This window comes from Polypterus senegalus, chromosome 11 (genome assembly GCF_016835505.1).
Source record: "Polypterus senegalus isolate Bchr_013 chromosome 11, ASM1683550v1, whole genome shotgun sequence".
Classification (NCBI taxonomy): Eukaryota; Metazoa; Chordata; class Cladistia; order Polypteriformes; family Polypteridae; genus Polypterus; species Polypterus senegalus.
Genome location: NC_053164.1, coordinates 142,541,826 through 142,564,180, shown reverse-complemented (window position 1 = coordinate 142,564,180; position 22,355 = coordinate 142,541,826). Strand labels below are relative to the sequence as shown.

Here is a 22,355-nt window from a genome sequence, read left to right as displayed (position 1 = left end):
CTGGATTATGGGGAGCCCAAGTCATCCTGGTAGCATTAATCATGAACCAAACTTGAACATAAATTCCTGTCAAGCACACGACCCATTTATGCATACACTCACTCACTCACTCGCTTGCTTACTCGCTCGCTCACTCACTCACTCTCAGTGCCTAAATTCTGAGACACCATTTAACCAAACAGCACATCTGTAGGACGTGAGAGAAAACTACTGTACCCAGAAAAAAAACTTAGAATCACAGAGAGAATATGCAAACTCCACACAGGTGACAACATGAATCCAAATTCTAGAGCTATGATAAAGAAGTGTTAACCATAGTGCCACTATTTTATTTACCATTCAGATCTATTAATTACCATTGTCATGGGCACAATTCATGTTTAACTGGGTTCCAAACTGCAAACAAAGTACAGTGTACACCTCCATCTAGCAATCAATTTTATAAACTTGAAAATTCCAGGCTAGAATCAACCTTGCACAGGACTGCAGTACATTCTAGGTCACACACACACACATTCATTCACATACACTGGGGCCAGTTTAGGGTCTCCAGTTAACCTAATCTCCATGTCTCAAGTATGCATGGAAAAACAGTCTTATGAAACACTAGCTTGTGTTGTTGGATCATAACCAGTTTAACTAATGTGCTATTGGGAAACAGGGATGGGCAAGCAGGCCTACCAAATTGATATTAAATTCTGCTCTAATGGAACTACTCATCGATGGCCATAATTACTTGAACTGGTCTGTTAACTAGGTCAATGCAATCTGTTTCTCTGTATTTATTTTAGTACTCTCTACATGTTACACTTGTCATTCCACCACAACCCAGGGAGGGTTCACTCCAGTCTTTGGACCGATGAGTACAATTTATTTTTGCATTTATTTAGAAAGTGTATTCATTTTTTTTGGACATCAGCCCCTGCAGCACTTGCCCCATCACTCGTTTTTACACAGTGCAGCGGCGGAATAGTGAATGGTAAACTCCGCCTCCCTATCTTTGCATGCTGGAAAGGATAGGGGGAGGGGCGCATCATATGGCTAGGGAAAGGCGGGTCACTTTGAGACATCTTCGCTCATGATTGGATATGGTTAAATAGTTGGGCCAATTGTGTAACAAAGCTGCGCAGATCTGCAAAGAGTTGCTCGTAGAAGAACGGCTTCCGGACTCACGCGCTCCTTTTCCATAACGAGGCTGGTGAAGGTACACCGTTGAAGTACACCGGTGAGATTAAAAAAGCGTGAGGATTTAAAAAGAGAGAGAGAGTGAGTGAGTGAGTGTGTGGATCAGACACGATACATCCTGGAGATCCGTGTTTATTCGGGATTGAAATGCACCAAAGATTTATGTGGCGAAACATCTGAATGAACAGTTTGCAGGACGAATGCCGGGCTGGAAGAAGAATATCCCCGCCTGCCTGCAGGCTGAGCAGGAGGGAGGTAAGAGCCGTGCTTTCGCGACCTCTTCCGCGGGGAGAGTAAAGGCAAAGAAAAAAACACACAAGAGAGAAGAAAATGAAAAAAAAAAGTAATCGTATGTAACGAACTGGCAAGGATAGAGGAAGGAGGGGTGAACAACATCGTGCATCCAGGTGGAGAGCGCTGTGTGTACTGTTTTCAGAGACGGTCGCCGGGGCATAAGGCGAAAGTTCATATACAGAGACTCGAGTGTTCAAGATTTGGCGTTTACCGTTCTGTTGTTAAGTGTGAGAAGGGTAGGCGACAGCAAGCGAGACAGGTGTACGCAAACATAGAGTGTCCTGAAGGCTGCAAAGTGCTCAGTCGGGCTTTCGACCTGCTGATCTGCACAGCCCTTAGCAGGCGTGAGGGAAAGAGGCGAGCGTCTGGGTTTCAAGTTGTTACTCGCAAACGCGGCTGTCGCAAGGCAGAATTTTTTTTTATGGTGGAAAAAGTTAGCGGCGGCATTATTAGCATAATATGCACCTCATACTCCACTTCAGCCTCTCCCTTATGCAGACAGGAATGACCACCCAGGCTGAACCTGCAACTTCGGTGTCCATTTACCATTCGGAAGTCCTTTACCCATTGGTTCCGTTACGTTGACGCTTCATAAACCAGCAGCCCTTTTGGGCCTCGAGCTGCGATTACGGCTCCGTAATACAGTACCTGCCGGTACAATACCTGCCGGTATACAGTATTCGTGACCTCGATTTTAGGGACTCGAGACTGAGAAGTGGAAGCCATTTGGGAAGAAGATTCTCAAACCCCCCAGAACGAGAAGCGCCGGCATCCTGTACAATGATTCAGTCCCCAGATCAAAAAAATGACAATCTGTGTATCTGCTGGGCAGTATATGATCACAATCATTTTGTCCTGGCCTTTTTGCTGGTACACTATGGCTTGATGTTGCTCCTATTCAGTATTGGTTACCAATAGATTCTAAATCGTCGGGCCTAATCCCCACATTGGCAGGTTCTCACATCCTGTATTTTGAGAAAAAAGCTGTTAAGTATTCTCTTATTTTGTCTGGAGATACAGAAATCAATTGGAAGTGTTTGTCCTGGTTCTGCTGCTTATCTGTCATGTAATGAGTGGTATGATGGGGAACTTTGCTGCTCCACAGTCCTGTTTTTTTTTTTTAAAAAAAAAATCATTTATTCTTGTTAACTCAACCATTTACTTAGTGGAATGCCCAGAGGTAGCAAAACATTACCACCTCTTCCACATATGTGGAATAGAGAAGAAAAGCCTTGAAGGCGTTTTGATAAACAGAATCAATTCTGCTATAATTTTGACTCCTTGCTAGAAGTGTGGCATATTGTAAAGATTTTGCAGCAGCAGCATATGGTCTTGGCTTCCCTACAGAACTAATATTTACTTCATGGCATAGTCTGTATAATACACCAACTCAGTAGGTTATGTTGGCTGTAGTCTGGACTGTGTGATATCTCTGCAGTTTACCTGATGTTTTCAACAGGAAGGGTGTCTTATCTTGTTGATTCGTCAACTAGGCAGTGTCACAAGTTCTCACAAGAGATACCTTGTACTTATATTTTTGAGATTTGCCCTGGCTGTAACTTAATTGTGATCTTCACGGACCGTGCATAATAACAAAAATTAGGTATCAGAAATTGCAAAGTGAGACCATACATGCTGCCTAGTCTTTGTGACACAGAGAGAGTAACAGAAACTTTCTGTACAGGGGAGAAGGCTTAGCTGATAACTTAGTGGTGACCCTGATGACGTCACATTTTTGTAAAGAAATAATTCCTAACACTACAATATTGTTCATCCCTCTCTTAGGCTGGGTCCCTTCATTGTATCATGCTGTAATAGGATTATGGTCATTGTGCTGTCATCAGGGTGATCACAGATTGAAATTCTTGGTGTCTTTAGAATGACTATTACACACCCTGAAAAATGTGCCATCTAAACGAAAGATCCAGGAAAAAAACTATATTTGTAACAATTTCCATAATTAACCATGAACAGATAACATTTTTGTAAAATACCAGTGGGTTGTTGATTTTTTTTTTTTTTTAAGGACTCTTGCTGCCTACAGAAATGCAGGCTGAGTTCAGGTTTTCTTGATCTGTCAGTATTCTGCTAGGTAGCCTACTATTTATTAAAGATTTTTGTTATGTCCACATTTTAAGATCCTTTTCAGAGCCCAAAGAGCCAATTTCATATCTAAAGAACTTTTGTCAGAATTTAATAACTTTGTCAAGCAATGGTTCAACAAGGAATCACACAACCTAGTAAATTGCCAGTGAAAAACAGCATTTTAAAGAGTGCATATACTGAATGATGTGACTAGTTGAATTGATGACTTATAGTAAATATTGTCTGTCACTGCTAAGTGATCATAAACTTTTTTTTCTGAAATAGATGATCTTCCCCTAAAATAAAGGTTACTAACTGGTTAGATTTTCCTCTTTATTCAATGTTATCATTTGCATACAAGTGATTTTTTTTGGATTTCATGAACTCTCCCTTGCTTTACATTTTTTTTTTTTAATGTAGGGCTACAAGGTGGGAACATTTTAGTTTAGATCTCCCTACAAATTTTACTTTTATACTGGGCATTTCCTCACTGAGCATGGAAAGGGGTATTCACTTGTTAAAACGTTTCCTTAAGAAGAAGAAAAAGAAACTGATATGTGCACTGGCTGTTGAAGGAAGCCAGAGTGTCAGGACCTCCATCAGCTCCAGAACTAGTGACAAACATCAGCCCATTATTAGTCTTCACTGAGTTTTCATTAGGTTACAGTATTTAGAAAAGGAAAAGCGGAATGCTACTTTATTTCTATGATTTTTTTTTTAAATAAAGGTATTTGTTAATCTGCGTCTGTTTGTGAGGGGCGAATCCTCCCTTGTGATTGCCCACCGTTCCTCTCGTTTATTCTCTGCGCAGGGAATGAACAGCTGATCCCGGCGGGATCCTTGCATGATTGCGGCTACCTCTTGCGCCGCAGCCTCAGGTTCTTCGCAGGTCCGAGAAACCTTTCCAGGTAGCCTTTAAGTCGTGTGCAAGTCCTGGAGACCTGTACTTCCATGGCCTCCTGACCACAAGACAACTAAACATAATATAAAGTGTCGTGCCGGTGTTGTGTAATGGAAAGTCTTTGGCTTTTTCATTCCCTGTTCACTTCAGCCTCCATGATCATCACGTAGCCTGGCATTTCATTTTTGTACCGCAATGCACGAGTCTTTAGGGAAAGCTTTGAAGTCGCCGCAGAAAGTAAAAGGTTGACTGCTGGAAAAAGTCTGGCGCTTGCAGCTGTTTGTCAGTTCCCGGTAAAGCTTTGCAGTGTGATACGGAGTGGCAGCATCCAAGTCGAGGAGCCGGCAACGCAGCAGCAGCTTTGCCACACTAGACCCTGCCCGCCTGCGTACTCCCTTTCCGTGACGAATCGCCTTTCTGTCGGAGGAGGGGGAAGCCGAGTAGCTTAAGTCTGGGGACCGGGCGGCCTCCACCTAACTCGTTGCTCTGGTGGCGAATTGTGTTTATTGAGCTACGTGCTTGTTTGTTGTGCGTAGTATTAGGGTGCTAGACATTGAAGTGGTGTTTTTAGCTTTGCTGTGTTAGTACTGTATATTAGTGCAGGTGGTTGGCTGCCTTATCTCTCTCGAAATCGAGTGAAGTATGTAGTTTTGCACTTTTGTATTTGTTCTTTTATTTACGGAGTATTGATTCTTCACAGTGCTACTGGGTTCAAAGTGAAGTTGAGTGAGATTTGCGTGCAGTACATACATATTGGCGCATTAGTCCTTTAAACTGTCCGCTGTTGCATTTTTAAAGGATATTTAGGTTTGCTTATGTATTTTTATTGTACTGTATATTGTGTCTTGTCTGAATGTGGTATTAGTTCTTTATCCTCGATTGTGGGCACATTTACATTGACAGTTAATTGAACTGTCTTTGTATATCTTATTCCATTTGTAATTCATTTTATTCACATTGGTTAATTTTTCATTTAATTCCCATTTGTAAGGTCTTCCCATTATTACTATAATGGTAAATTCATTCATTTCGATGTTGCCTTTATTATGAGGGATTCATTTGTGTGTGTGTGTGTGTGTGTATATATATATATATATATATATATATAATATAATACACACACACACTTTTTAGTTATTTTTTTGTCGTGCAGGTTTTTCACCTGCACATATTTTGTTGTGTTTATCCTGTATTTATTAAAGTTAGTCTACTTGCCTTTTATTGTGACAGTCATTCATACCTCCTTGTATTTCTCTCTTCTTGCATTCACAATGATTTTTATTCAGGTGTACATAAGGTTTTGCTACATACTTTTTAAAGTCTTTTAATTATTGTAGCATATGTGTATTCATTTAGGTCATTGCTGTTTCCTTTATGACTTTAATTCAGTTCTCCATTAGTTTGTGCATTTTAGTGTGGGTTGTTTCATATTTTTGTAAATGTCTTGTCTCAGTTATGTAGTGTTATCATGCATAGTTTTGTAATCCTTTTGTGTATGCTAATTGTTGCATTTAATGTATATTTCTTTAGTTATACTGTTTTCTTTGGATTATGCATAAATACGGTCTTGGTTTTACCTTTTACCCTGTTTGTGTTATCATTATTTTATTCATTTGCACCATAATCAGCTGTTGTGTTAAATGTAATGTATGTTCCCTTACATATTTCTGCTGTAATTTCTATATATTCATTTAGATGAATGCTGTTAGCTTTGTTATTGTAGCTTTTTATTTTCGTTTAAGTATTTCTGCATTCATTTTATACTCAAAATGGCCCTTTTTTATGTGTCTTTTTGCGTTCATTGTGAGACAGTTTGTGTTGCTTGTTCTTTGTATGTTGGTGCTACAGTTGATGTACAGTGTTTGCTGCAGAAAAGTGTGAATTTGTTAAGTGTATTATGTATTAATTCAGGTTTAAACTGTTGTATTTATTGTGCATTAGTTTGGGTTGTTCAGTGTTTCTGTATTTATTGTGTAATGGTTCAGGTTGAGAGTTTACTTTCATTTAGTGTAACTGCGTGCACACTTTCATTGTATATTCATTGAAGTATGTACTTTTAAATGTCTTTCAGTTTTGTATGCGTATGTGTTTATTCAAGTTTTCATGTTTACTTTTTAATTCTTTCAGTTACTTTATCTGTGTATGTAGCATATAAGGCCTATGTTGAAAGTTGAGTATAAGGGCTATTTTTATAATGTTATACAAACGCAATTATAAATACCTTTTGATTATTTTCTTGTTGTCCACTGTCGTGGAGTTAGTTGTACTTGAATACAGACGAGAGTCCAAATTAAGTAAAGTGAAGAGGCTACTTGGCTCAACCATGTACAGTAATATGTACATCCTTTTAAATTAAATTAGACTACTTTTACCATGTGGATGAGGCAGCATGTCATCTTTTTGGCTGCCACCACTACTTTTTTAAACTAATGCATAATATCTCCTATTCACCATTTTTTTACCCCATAACTTTGTTTTTTCCACAGTTTGAGCTATCCTTAACCATGTTGTGTTTTATTGACTTCTATGTTTATTTGCTAATTAATTGTCAATGTATTTTTTAATATTTCTTGTTGTGAGGTTAAGGGGTAGCAGCAGTATAGTACTTACAAATTGACTTTGATTATTTCCTGAGGTCCTAATTATCTAGTCCTTTCAGGGAATATGGACCTGACTTTTTGTAAGTGTTACGGTGGGATTTGTGGCATCATAAATTTGTTAAACAAAACTGGTTATTCCAACACATTGAGCCACACTGCAAAGTTTCAGAAAGTTGACTTCCATAGGAACTAGAACGGGTATGCAACATCAAATAGATGTAAAGCAGTCATAAATATCTGAATTTTTTTACTGTACAAATTATTAAATGGAGGAAGAGGGTACTTGAAACATTTGAAAATGGCAAGAAAATACATAAATTTGAAATCCAGCCATAGATTGTTGCAACTCGCTTTATTACTCATTTGTCTTACACATTGAAGCCTTACATGGTGCAGTCAGGCTCAAGGTGTTTCAGAAATCCCATTTTTGTTGAAATGTGGCTGGGATGGTGGCTTTCTAGCTGCTAAGAATTCAGACTTGCTCTGTAAGCCTCTGGAAATTGTACGCTGAGAAAGCGAGACCTCTCTCACCATGCAATCACCAGAAGTCCTCCTCACCCTACTTGGCTTTGAAAAGCTCATATATTTAGGCCAAAACTGTAAGTCTTGTCTGCTGCATTCATGAACTGGCTTACCAAAAGAAATACATGGGGCCTCCTTCATAACACCGTGCATAGAATTCACACTAAAACTTAGTTTACGGACAAAAGCGAAAATGTGCGTATGCACAAAAAAAAATCAAGATGCATAAATTTGTGTGTACACCAACTTGCACGTTGTTCTGCTCCATAAATCCCGGTCAGCGTGAAAAGTAACACTCGTTTGCGCAAGCACCTGCGGCCACAACCTGACTCCTCCCAGAATTACGCCCCTTTGACTATGTAAAGCAATATAAATAGCCCCTTACATTTTACATTTTGTAAAAAGACCATGGCAAAAGCACGGGGAAAAAGAAGAGTTTCAGCAAATAGAAAGAAGAGGAAAGGAGAAACATACAGTACTATTTGTTGGTTTAAGCAGTGATATAAACAAAAAAAGGAAGTTGATCGAGTAACAGAGTGATGGAGAAACTCGAAAGTTCAAGTTCAGAAAGTTGCACAGTGTCCAAAAAATAAGTGGTCAGATATCAAAGTTGCTGTGAAAAGGTGAGTTGTTGCTCACCGTCAGAGTGTCATATGGAAGCGTGTTTGGGTACAGAGAAAAGAAAAAAAAAAAAAAACTGGAACACAGTGTGAAAAAAGGTCAAAATTTCCACTTTAATCATGTAGTTTATTTTGTCATTAAAGCAGAACGTCCTACACTTCATCTTAAAATTGTTTAATTTTATAGTTTCTCAAATCCCAAATGGCACGTTAAATACTTCGTATTCTATGCAGGGCTGTGGTATCGGAGTCAAGGAGTCGGAATCTGAGACAATTTTGGGGTACCTGGAGTTGGGTTTAAAGTCCGTACATTTTAAATAAATAAATTTACATTGTAATGAAAAAAAATATATAGCAAGTTCAAGTGTCCCATTTCACAAGCAATAGTCATAATTATGTACTTCTCTGATGTAAGAATAAAGCCCAGTGCATAGTTGTGTTACTACTAGTGTGAAGTTCAGCTGAGCTATTATACAACCTGACATTCACATATTGTAATCTGTATTATGGTACATTACAAAAAGTGTTTTCATTTTATTTCAGACTAGGGGGCAGATAAAAATGATTGCTTTTACATATATATGTATATTGCTAGGGGGCTCCACCCCCTGCTTGCTTCAGGTTTACCGGATAAACAATTTAAAGAGATTATTTTTATGGGAATTGTTACATATGCATTATTTTCACTTTTTCTTGAAAACTTATATAAGAACAATATTTGTCCTTTATTTCCTGCCCTTGGCATGGTTAAATCTCTTTCTCGTGGGATGTATAACGCTGCTCTCGTTGTGAAGGGGGGGGGGGGTAATGCTGAATGCACGTGGTTGAATCAGCTTGGGGGTTTGAACTACTGGCGAGCTGCGTGCTCTGCTTGTTGTGCTGCGTTTCGACCATTTAAGTCTGTACAGCAGCTGTCCTTTTGCCACTTTGTGTCTCTGCCACTCGTTGTGGGTGGGGGCTGAACGCACGCTAAGGAGATGTGCTTGGATCATCTCCTGGCGAGATGCATGTTCTGCTTGTCATTGTTTTAGAAGCTGGGAGCAGCTGCCAAAAGCTTTCCAACAACTGCTAGGTAGATGTCTGTGAACTTGTTTTAAATTGTTTTTAAGTAGGGTGTGACATGCAAAAGTCACTGACTCACTAGTTTTCCTTCCTAAGGTTGTAATGTCTAGTCTCGTGTGTCGTCAAAGTTTCTCTTCGAGCTGATCAGGCCTCGTTCACTTCTCTCCACCCCCCTGGAGGCATGCTACGCTCCTGCCACTTCGCATCTCTCCTGGTTGCGTTGTGAAGGGAGAAAGCTGAACACACATTAAAGAGATGATGACGGATCGGCTACTGGCTTTGTCCTCCGGCTGCCGAGGTGTGTGTTCTGCTTGTTGCACTGTGTGTCGATCATATAAAAGCCTGTATGGCCGCTGTCCTTCTGTCTCACTGCCTTGTCTCGCGGGACGTTAAAGTGTCTTCTGAGAAGATCACCTCTCATCTCCCTGGTCTCCCTGCCAAGATTTTTTTATAATAGAGAGATTTAATGTGTTTAAAAAGTTCATTTGAGTGTAAACAAGTGTAATGATGTAGGTGTGTGCTATGGCCTGATGTGTGTTCAGGGGTTCTTGTCTTTTGTTTAAACTGGCCAATATGGTAGAGACTCGGCTTCCTAGCCAGTAGTTCTGTGGTTAAATGACGTGTATGTTGCCTTCCTTCAATCTACATGGAAAACACATTAGCATATTAAATACAGAGGAGTGGGAATCGGGGAGTCTGAGTCAGAAGTACCGGAAACTAAGGAGTCGGAGTTGAAGGATTTATCTACAGACTGCACAGCTCTGATTCTATGTATTCTTATGTGTGTGAATCACTACGTGCTTCTTAAACTGGCTTTCTCTTACGCTGACAAGACACAGAATAAATTACATTCATGATGTTACAGTTCTCTGAACAATTTAAATACTAAGATGTATATTTAATATTTTCATGATGATAGAAATTAAAGCATGTATAAAACATTGAGGCACGTTGGCACAGTGTTAGCGATGAGCTGGCGCCCCTTCCAGAGATTGTTCCTGCCAGCTGCAAGATGCTTGCAGCTCTGTGTGCAACCCTCAGTAATAATTAATTGCAGCAGTACTGTCTCTTTCAAACGTACAAACCCCTGATTCCTGTCCTTCCTTTTCTTTCTCCAAATAACCATTATAGATTTAGATATAGATATATAGAGATATACAGTGGTACCTTGAGATATGAGTTTAATTCGTTCCCTGACCAAACTCGTAAGTCAAAATGCTTGTATCTCAAATCAATTTTCCCCATTGAAATTAATTGAAATAAGATTAATTCGTGCCAGCCCCCAAAAAACCACACAGATTTTTAATGTTTTCAACATAAGAAAAATGTATTTATAATGAACAATTATTGTATACAAACAAAATAAAACCTAATACATAAAAGAGAATCTAAAGAATTAAACGGATGTTGGCAAAGCCGATTAGCGTATTGTAATGTTTATTTCTTTCATTTCACTTTTGCTTAACTTAATACGCACACATATATACATATATACATACACACACACACATTTATACAGTGCATCCAGAAAGTATTGACAGCGGATCACTTTTTCCACATTTTGTTATGTTACAGCCTTATTCCAAAAAATTCATTTTGTTCCTCAGAATTTTACACACAACACTCCATAATAACAAAGTGAAAAAAGTTTACTTGAGATTTTTGCAAATTTATTAAAAATAAAAAAATTGAGAAAGCACATGTACATAAGTATTCACAACCTTTGCCATGAAGCTCAAAATTGAGCTCAGGTGCATCCTGTTTCCCCTGATCATCCTTGAGATGTTTCTGCAGCTTAATTGGAGTCCACCTGTGGTAAATTCACTTGATTGGTCATGATTTGGAAAGGCAAACACCTGTCTATATAAGGTCCCACAGTTGACAGTTCATGTCCGAACACAAACCAAGCATGAAGTCAAACGAATTGTCTGTAGACCTCTGAGACAGGATTGTCTCGAGGCATGAATCTGGGGAAGGTTACAGAAAAATTTCTGCTGCTTTGAAGGTTCCAATGAGCTCAGTGGCCTCCATCATCCGTAATTGGAGGAAGTTCAAAACCACCAGGACTCTTCCTAGAGCTAGCCGGCCATCTAAACTGAGTGATCGGGGGAGAAGGGCCTTAGTCAGGGAGGTGACCAAGAACCTTATGGTCACTCTGTCAGAGCTCCAGAGGTCCTCTGTGGAGAGAGGAGAACCTTCCAGAAGGACAACCATCTCTGCAGCAATCCACCAATCAGGCCTGTATGGTAGAGTGGCCAGACGGAAGCCACTCCTTAGTAAAAGGCACATGATGGCAGCCCGCCTGGAGTTTGCACCTGAAGGACTCTCAGACCATGAGAAACAAAATTCTCTGGTCTGATGAGACAAAGATTGAACTCTTTGGTGTGAATGCCAGGCGTCGCGTTTGGAGGAAACGTGGCAGCATCATGCTGTGGGGATGTTTTTCAGCAGCAGGAACTGGGAGACTAGTCAGGATAAAGGGAAAGATGGCTGCAGCAATGTATAGAGACATCCTGGATGAAAACCTGCTCCAGAGCGCTCTTGACCTCAGACTGGGGCGAAGGTTCATCTTTCAGCAGGACAACGACCCTAAGCACACAGCCAAGATATCAAAGGAGTGGCTTCAGGACAACTCTGTGAATGTCCTTGAGTGGCCCAGCCAGAGCCCAGACTTGAATCCAATTGAACATCTCCGATGCTTCCCATCCAACCTGATGGAGCTTGAAAGGTGCTGCAAAGAGTAATGGGCGAAACTGGCCAAGGATAGGTGTTCCAAGCTTGTGACATCATATTCAAAAAGACTTGAGGCTGTAATTGCTGCCAAAGGTGCATCGACAAAGTATTGAGCAAAGGCTGTGAATACTTATGTACATGTGATTTCTCAGTTTTTTTTATTTTTAATAAATTTGCAAAAACCTCAAGTAAACTTTTTTCACGTTGTCTTTATGGGGTGTTGTGTGTAGAAGTCTGAGGAAAACAATGAATTTAATCCATTTGGAATAAGGCTGGCTGGAATAAAGCTAAATAATATTTATCTGTATAATGTACTTAGAAGCCAGTCGTCATCATCTGTAAATACGCTCTCAATTGAATTTAATTTTTTTATTGTATGATACAATGTGATTCAGTATGCAAATCCTCCATAAACTTATTTTCCTATCAAATGGAAAAATAATAACAACAATAATAATAGGATAAAAAATATACAGTATAAAAGCACAGGTAGCTCAGGTTGTGCAATGTTACAGCTGTAATGCAAGTTTGCACTGAGGCAGTTGTACTTAGAAGTGTAAACAGTTCTACCGGCAGCACTTGATGGACTGATTGAGTGCGTTTATAGTTCTTGGGATAAAACTGTTTCTGAACTGTGAGGTTTGTGCAGGAAAGGCTCTGAAACCTTTGCTGAATGGAAGACATTCAAATAGACTGTGCATGGCTGAGGCAATGTGTGCTAGAAGCTCTATCCTGATATTTCTCCCATTCTTGACACAATCTGCCATAGAGCTTTCCGATCAGCTGCTGTACAGCTGTGATTCCACACTCGGATACACTGGGTTAAAATACTCTGAGTGGTGCACTGATAGTAACAACGCAAAAGTGGCTATAGTATTTAGAATAGTTTGGCTATTCGGTGCACATTTATATGGTTACAGGTTGATTACAATCGGATGCCTTTAACTTAAAAATGATATGCGGTTAATTTCAGGGTATTTGATAAGGCTGTTTCAGGGATGTGAATCTAAAAAATAAAGGGAAGACAACTAGGAATAGTAGCACTGCTTTGATGCTGGGTGCCGCCAGTTTGCAAAACCAAGCGGAGAATTTGCGTACATAAGGGATTGAGCTGGCGTGAAAATGTGCGTAGCTTCACGCCAAGTTTAATTTTTATACATTGAGATGTGAGCGTGGAAATGAGCGTATGCACCGTTTATACATGAAGTTCCTGATCTGTACATTTTTTTTTTTTGTTTTTTTTGTTTTTTTCTCCCAAATGGAACTAAGTTGTTGGTGTCACAGTTGCATGCAATTTTGAATTCTGTTTTATTCAGTTTCATCCACCACTATTTTTTCTGTACCTAATTTTTCAGTGGAAGATAGTGGATTGGTGGAGCCTTTCCTCGTTGCAGTAGGCATATGTTAGAAATACAGTAAGTTACCAGTTCATCATAGTGCACATTAAATAGGCACATATATTGAGCAATCATGCATACTGTATACAGTATGCCCCACAGCCTGGAAGCAAACTATAATACAAGTCTTGTTAGTTAGCAACACAAAAGCAAACTTTATAGAAATGCAGTCTATGCAACAAATAGTGAACATCATCTCAACTGCTTTTTAATGTACAGAACTATACCAGAGTTGTTACTTATTTTTGAGCAGGGATTATTTAGGAAACCACAGTGAATGGGTATTTAGCCAATATATTTATGGTTTACAGTTCTTTAAATTAGTGACTGTCTGTCTCAGAGACTTGCTGTCAAAATGATTAATAAGAAGTGGCTATTACATAATAATTTGTTTGCTTCCTTTAGTGGCCAGATACCGTGTAGGTCGGGTCCCTGCTTGTTGGTGTTGCTATTAGATTTGGCATTGTGTTTCATGATATTTTAGAGAAGAGTATACCCTCCATCATAGTACACACTTGTTTATATACTCATTGTATAGGAGTGTTAAATCTAAATATCTTGAAAAAACACACACAAAACAGAGAACATATAAACTCCTTAGCTGTGAACCAGTAGTGCAAACCATTGTTCCATTGTGCTGACCTTGAAAATGCATTGTATGTGTATGTATATGTAAAGTTCTGTGTGAGGCATCTACAGTGGTATGTGTTACCTTAAATCTATTTTACCTGAAATGGTAGAGCAGCTTAGTGCAGTCAGTTTTTCCATTGTCATTGTAGAACAAAAGAATTAAAAGGGCAGTGGTTTACATACAAATTTAGAGTGACTGAGACATTGAACTATCCATCCTTCCGTCCATTTCCAAAATCGGTTTATTTGGAGCAGGGTGGCAGAGAAGCTGTAGCCTATCCCAGCAAACACTGAGTATAAAGCAGGAACATTCCCTGCACCAGGCCATCACATTGTGCATTAAACTTTTTTTGTATGTGTATTAAAAAGAATATGGGCACAGAAGGGATCCCAGGTGTCATTTTGTAGTGGCCTGTGCAGCCTTGAATGACTTTCATAGAAAAATAAAGTGTGGTCTCATTATTCCTTTTGTTTTGCATTTTGTGTGTTCAAAGGTTTTGCTTTGTGTTTACATTTTAATTGGTCCCCTTGACTTCACTGACATTGTACAGATAGACCTAAGTTTTTTCTAGAGATATGGCGATTTGTCCCAATATTTGAAATAGCTGGCAAAGTTTTCTTTGTATTTGTAATTGAATTTTAAATCCAGCTCATTTCTTTTTTTTGAGATTTCAGCTGCTGTGGATGGACAACATCTGGTTAAAGATGTTTTATATTGGATTCTGGACTAGCATTTAAGGGATTTCTTTCAGCCTATTTTAACCATTTTAGATTACTTAATAGATGCAATCTTTCTATTCAGCTTGAACAGCTGCATTCGTTTGGTAGATGATCCCAATTTGCTCTTAGCCAGGTGGCTTGTGAATTCAAGGCTCTTTTTTTTTTTCTGCATATCACAAATGTTGCTGCCCTTGTATAATATTTAATAGTGCAGCAAGCTTTCTGTATCGGGATATGCCAGAATCCACAGTAGATTGACACACATAAATGAAAAAAGCATGAATGTCACTAACTGAAGCACTTTCCTTGTTAAATATTATAGCAGATTGTCGCGGTTTTGAGCAGGAATAGTAAGAGTGGGTTTAGTGCATCAATATCTCCAACAGGGACAGATAATTGCAAACATCTTTCTTCTGAGGAAGACCTCAAATACTTGAAGATTATTGTTGCACTCTGGTATTCTGAGATTCTGTTGGTAGGGAAGGTGGGAGTAAAGATGTGTAGTGCCAGGAGGTGAGCATTAACTATTCACTGTCAAAGACACAGTTTCTTTTACTTTATGCAGGAAATTCTCTTTTTGTTTATGCCATTTTAGTTTAAGTAATAAATAGTGTTGTCTAGTGGTAAATGGTGTGGCCTAGTGGCCAATGCCCACAAGGTTGTCTGCTCAAGCCTTTTCACTGTCTCCATGACTGGCACTCCTTAGCCACCTAATAGGTACAATGGAACTTAAATTGCTTTAGGATGGTGGATTATAACATATTTTTTTTAATAAGCAAATTAGCTAATATTTGTTTCTTTTCCAAACTTGCTTATTAAAGTGCAAGATTGTAGGAAGCCTATCCATATAATGCAGATTTCTCAATATTTGGGCTAGATGATTCATTGATGCTCAACACATGGGTTTCAGAATGGTTTTAAAGACTTCTAAGTTTTGAGAGACTGATTTAAGAACTTTCTAGCAACAGACCAGTGTTAGCTTTGCAGTCATAGTGCTGAGGGATTGGATCCTCAGCAGAGAGAGAAGAGAATTCGAGAAGAAGATGATGTGTGAAAGTAATATCGCAAGAGAGAATTAATATCGGGGCGATGGAGACAAAGAACCAGAAAGGGAATATGTGAAGAAATGTGTGTTGTAGAGGTTTATCAGACACTTTGCATAGTGTAGCATATAAAGCAGATACTGTGTTGTTTTTTTTTTTAATTTATTCGAGGAGATGGCCTGTGAGATAGCAAAGAGAGAATGAGTAAGGAGTGTTAAAGTAAGAAATCTTTTAAAGACTATATATGGATGAAAATCAGTTTAAGTTCAAATCTGAATCTGTTTCATGTAGTTTTTGCTTCACAGATAGGTAAAATCTGTCTTGACAACATTGGCCACTCTGTAAGAATGAAGAGTAGATGTCTTGCCATATCATCGCAGAGGACTCTCCTATGTATTTAGGGACTAAGTAAATCTATCCATCCATGCTCTTTTTTGATCTGCCTAATCTAGTCCAAGGTTGGGGAGGCTTGAAGTTATCTCAGTAACATCATTTGCAAGGAGTAAACTAAACCTGAAAAAGTGTCAGTCAGAAATGAACAGTTATTCACTTGCATCAGGCAATTTTAGAGTCATCAGTTACCTTCATCTGACTGACCCTGAGATATAAGATGAAAGCAAGAGTACTTGGAGAAAAATCTGCACTTGTATCAGTGAGAACTTGCAGACTTTTTGCAACCAATGCAATGGCTGATGACATTTTGTAACAATGATGGAATGTTTACATGGTGTCTGGAAAAGATGTAATGCTACAACTGTATAGTGTGACATCAGGGTGGTAATAACATAGTTATTCTGATGCACTTTCTCATTGCTCTTGTTTAGAGGAGGAAATTATCTTCTCTTCCACAATAACAAAATATTTAACATAACACACTTCTTTGTTGAGCAACGCAAAAAAGTCAAATACAAAGCATAGCTGATAATTCCTAGTGGAGAGAATTTTAATGAAATATTTAAAATGTTATATTTATAGAATTAATTCAGAACCTTTTCTTTTAGTGCCCAAATGTGTAAGAGTTTGACAGATTCCATAAAAGGGTTAACAGAGCCATGTAAATAATTCCATTTTATTTTTAAAATTTGTACAGTGTTTCTTATCTATGTGAAAGGATTCTGTCCTTTATCACCAAAGTATCTCCTGCTAATGCAATCTGTAACTGCAACTATATGGCATAGTTTAGTGTCGCAACCTCTGTCTTCACCTGCTTCCATCACTTTAAGAGCAGTAGGGGCTCAAACACTGCATCTTTTTATCTAAAAGATGCTTCTAAATTCAGTAGTCCTTGACCTGCTACCATCTTAACTATCACCAACTGGCACACAGAATAAGGTGCAATTTGTTATTGTTTCATCTTTGGGGTGTATGGAACCTCTAGACAATATGGTTAAAAACTGCAAATATGGCAGTTTTCTTAGCAAGAGTACTGTTTATAAACATTATGTTTCAAACCAGAGTAGAGCAAAATTGAAATGGACATTGTACTGCTTTCCAGCATTTTCCATAGTCTTACTTCAGTGACACAAATGTTCTGAAGTGGTCTTTGTTGTCTTCCTTAAGCAGCATTTCTGTTTTTTGTTGTCATTGTAAAAAGCATATTGTCAACAAATATTTTAGTCGATGACAACTGCATTTGTCAAAAAAGAACATGCAGTACAGCTTACGCTTTAAAAAAGAAGAATATGCCTGGGTGAGTCATTCTACAAAAGAACAGGGGGCTGAGTGATTGTGTAGCACTGCTTGAGGCTCCAGTGTTCTGTAATGTGTGACGAGTAGCAGTACACATTTGGCATTACTTGTGTTTGCACTAGACAATAAACTGACAAACAAAGAAGAGGTTGACTTTTTTGTTCTTTTACTCGCATCTCTTATTCTTGCATGGTTTCTACTGCAATACAGTGTTTTGCGTGCTTTGTTAAACAACCTGTAATAATGCTTGTTTATGAACTGTGCTATCCTAAATAGAGACAGATTATTTGTAGTTGGTTATTAGACAGATACTGTATTCTCAAGGGGAAATTCACATATTCCAGCAGCAGGATACTGATAAAAATAAACAATATTAAATTAAAGAGTGATTAAAATGCAGGTAAAAACAAATAATTATCCCAGTCATGTTAATGTGCACACTTGCATAGCTGTGTTATAGTAAATAGCTCATTTTCATTAACTAGGAAAAGATTCAACAGTCTAAATCCTGGATTGCAGCACACAAGTAAGAGGCATGATTAGTAACTTTCTGAGTGACATTTATATCTGTTAATAGAGTTGGTTCCCTGGTGTAGAGGAGCAGCTGACAGAATTCCAGGAATTCTCAAGATCAAGTCTAGGTGCATGACACTGCTTAGCACTTGGGATACCCTAGTAAAACACACTTGTGCTTGGATGTAGAGAGGCACTCACCTGATCCCTGAAATACTGTATGTAACACTGTAGCATGATAGCATATAATTGAAAAGATTCTTCAGTTTTTATTTAAGATGCTTATCTGTCACTCAGCTGCAGAACCACTTCTTGGCACAGTCTTTTAAGCCTCGCAGATTCTGATTGATGAAAATCAAGCTGGTGATATGAGTGAATCCCTGCCCTCTCAATGATTGGATGCCATTAAAATGAAAGGCAATGTAATGGAAGATTCTTTGGTTTTTATCTTACATTTCCACACATCATTGTAGACATGGGACACACATGAAATGTATGAATTTCAGATAATAATTTATTTTCCTATACAATTCCAAACACCTCACTCCCAAATAAACAGACTTCAGCTGTGAGTATTTTGTGTCTGACTTCAGCTGCCTTGGAGAGGGGGATGAGATAGTGGGCTGCCTGTGGCTGAAAGACACATTTGTAAAACAAAGGTGTTATTGGTTCACAATTAATGCAGAGATGAGGAGGTTTAAGTAAAATTAAGGTGGTTCGGCGTTATGAATACTTTCACAGACTTCAGGGATTCCAGTGTTAAACCTCTGTGAGCATCAGCTCCTGCATACCTTTCTGTTTGCCCTCCTTTACTTGGCTTAGTTATTATTAACAGTGCTGAGTTAAAGGAGACATCTTTCTTGACGGTATGATCTATTAAGCTTGCATTTTATAAAATGCTAGTTGTTTCCCACAGCTCCGCCCATGTAGTACTGAAACAGGACAAACTTCAAAAATCAGTAAACAAAAAGGTATCGCTAGCTAAGCGGAGGCAAATTATGCTCCAAAACGCAGATGTAAATTGAATCCCCACTCCTGACGTTGCGCTTCCCCCTCACCTTGGCCCACAACCACTGTCTCGGATTAGCGTGAATATATCGCTCCTGCAAGGGAACTATGATTCTTAGTGCAATGAGAAAAGTCGCAAAATCAACCAGAATGTTCAAGTAAATTCTAGAAAAGAAGAAAAAAATCTAAATCTTTTAAGTAGTTCTCTCGTGAAAAGCAGACAGACAGACAGACACTGGATTTTATATATAGAGAGAAATGAAGAACTTAAGAGATGTTAAAATTGTGTGTTTGAAGTGGTTGATGGAAGTCGAAAGTAGGAAAAAGGTGAGAGAGAAAACAAACAAGTATCCGCATATGTCTATGCCATTTTTTAAAAAGCCTGTGGTTGTGTAAATATGAAAGTAGCTTTAGAAACCAGTGTTAACAGCGTGGTACTGTGTAAAGTAAGGATTCCTATTTAGAAGATAATAATTAGTCAGTTTTTAGAGTTTTGTGTTTACTAGTATACAGTGGAACCTCGGAGTCGCAACCATAATTCGTTCCAAAACTCTGGTCGCAACCCGATTTGGTCGTGACCCGAAGTAATTTCCCCCATAGGATTGTATGTAAATACAATTAATCCTTTCCGGACCGTATGAGCTGTATGTAAATATATTTTTTAAAAAGATTTTTAAGCACAAAAATAGTTAATTATACCATAGAATGCACAGTGTAATAGTAAACTAAATGTAAAAACGTTGAATAACACTGAGAAAACCTTGAACAGAGAAAACTAACCTTGCAGTCTCTTTAAAAACAAGCCCGGTGCATTCTTTAACTGCCTTCTCTCTGTCTCTGCACAGGGAGAGACTGAACGCGTGCGGAAATCATCAGTGCGTACGATTCAGAAGGGAAACTGGCTTGTTCGTCACCTGAGTGTGTGGTCGTGAACAGATGTAAAAGGTTGGCGAACTTTTTGGTTGTAGCCCAATTTGTACGTGGTCCGAGACATTCATGACCCGAGGTTCCATTGTATATGTAATCTAAACCGCAAAAAGTCACAAAGCTGAAATGGTAGACTTATCCAAGTGAACGTATGTCATAATAAACATGGTTTTACATTTATTTGCTTAGCAGATGCTTTTATCCAGAGTGACTTACAAAAGAGGTCAACATTATCAAGTTGGACTCTTTGGGTTGTGATGGACAGCCAGGAATCTTGCCTGGACGGGACACCTGTTTTAGGAGAAGACTGTGGGAATGGGCATACTGCCAGGAATACCTCCCCCGGGACACGAGAGGGCAGCCCCCTTGGGTTACATTGGGGCCACGGAATTGGAGCTTAGAAGCTCAACCCAGTGCGGGTCCATGGCCACCGCCAGGGGGCACCTGGACAGCTCTAGAGTCTGGACATGCAGCACGTCCGCCTCGCCCGGAAGTGCTACCAGATGTTAATCAAGGGGCACCTCGAGCATTTCCGGGTACACAATAAAGGAGGCTGTCTCACTCCACTCGGGAGCCAGAGTTGGGAGGAAGAGGACAAAGCCTGGGAAGAAAGGAGTAGAGGAGAGTCGTCGGAAAGAAAGAAGGTCTGAGAACTGTTGGAGCACTGTGTTGAGCACTGTGTTGAGAACTGTTGGAGCACTGTGTTGAGAACTGTTGGAGCACTGTGTTGAGAACTGTTGGAGCACTGTGTTGAGAACTGTTGGAGCACTGTGTTGTGTGCAGGACTGCATTGAATAAAACGTGTGTGTTTTGGACATACGGTGTCTGTGCCCAGGGCCTGGTCTTCTACAGGGTGTTGTTATGCTCGCCTTAATTCTGACATGTGCAAAGACTTGCTTTTTTGCAGATACATTTCTGTGACTGAATAATCTCTTCAGTTGTTCACTTTTACTTGTCCAAGATGGCATGCTAGGACTTTTGTGCTGCAAACCAATGGCCATACTGCATGGTCCTCATTAGGGGTTTCTGAAGGTGTTAGGTGTGTTAATCATATTGCCAACTGCTGGGCAAGGCATTGTGTGGGCTGTGAGGATAATTGTAGACAGACCTCCATGGTAAAACAGGACACCGGTCTGTTCAAGCATTCGGATCATCTTGATGTTGACATTTGAGGCAGAAGGTTACTGTAAGTTGCGACACCTGTGTGTGTTGTTGGCTCATTTCATTAGAGTGACCCTAAGACTGCTCATTTCTAAATTGTGTTCTGAGGATATACTTTATTATTGGTCTATATGAATTATAACAGCAGAAAATTATAACTACCGGTATTATTTTTCTATGTAAGATTGCAAAATACCAGAGAAATACTATTAACAGTCATTTTCTATTAGACTTTCTGTGACTTCTTACATTCTAAGCTTTACCACAAAGTACTGAAGAATAATGTTATTTTAGAGCAGTGAAACTGACTGAAAGTGCCGGTCTCTCTGAAGTCCTAGGCAAAGGACGCTGACTGAGTATACAAGAATTGCTGTACCAGTTATAACTACAGAATACAGAATTTTGAGATCACCTGACATACATCAAAATATTAATAGTGGCAGCTAAGTTATATGGTGGTCAGACATGCAAATAAGAATTTCACCGTACTCTGCATATGTGACAGTTTAACTTTAACTTGTGACACTTGTTGAAATACTCCTGTTAAGCCCTTATTGCCCTTAAGACCTTATTGTTCTCGTTGTGTCTCTTAGAGTACAACTTTTTCCCTCTTCAGTGGAAACCGGAAAACCCCCATATGTAATGTAGAACATGATGTACTATTTTTAAATCAAATGATATAGCATCTTTCACAGTGCATCCTAAAGGGAACATGCTTCACATGGAAAACAAGTTTTAAAACTAAAAGTAACAAATGTGCTGGTTATGCATGATTAATTTACTTGTCTATAACAATGTTTTGCTATCTCCAGCCTTGCCAAAGGTGGAAAATGTGTTTTAGAAATAAACTTCTGTTTCTTACTCCTTTTTCTTCCCCTTTCTCTTATCATGAAAGGGTTTGTGGAAGTTCCTTGCCATTGGACCTCCATGCATTACACACCAAATTTATGATCTTTTTTTGAATTTAGATTAGACACCATGCTAATTCAATTATAGTTCTGTTATTTCCCAGGCACAGAAGAGTTAATTAGAGTCTTAGTACAGTTACGGTCTTTATAAAGTTTGTACATTCTCCTTGAATATGTGTTGATTTTTTTTTACCAGGTACTTCAATTTTCCTTCCAATTCCTAAAGGCTTGTATGTTAAGTTAATTGGCATGTCTAAATTTACCCATTGTAGGTAATTGTAGATGTACACATTTGAATGTGACCTGCACTGTACTGGTCATCACTTCAGGTTTGGCTTTTGCCTTGCACATGTTGCT

The 22,355-nt window shown here is 38.9% G+C and overlaps 1 protein-coding gene across 2 annotated transcripts in view; it reads left to right on the top strand.

Annotated features, from left to right (window-relative positions):
- The first annotated feature begins 1,196 nt into the window (after window positions 1-1,196).
- Window positions 1,197-22,355, top strand: part of grip1 (glutamate receptor interacting protein 1) — a 572,286-nt gene continuing 551,127 nt past the window's right edge. For both annotated transcript variants that reach the window (XM_039769728.1, XM_039769724.1), the window contains exon 1: window positions 1,197-1,440. In XM_039769728.1, the coding sequence (XP_039625662.1) occupies window positions 1,386-1,440 (55 nt within the window). In that variant the 5' untranslated portion in view covers window positions 1,197-1,385. The remainder of the gene's footprint in view (window positions 1,441-22,355) is intronic.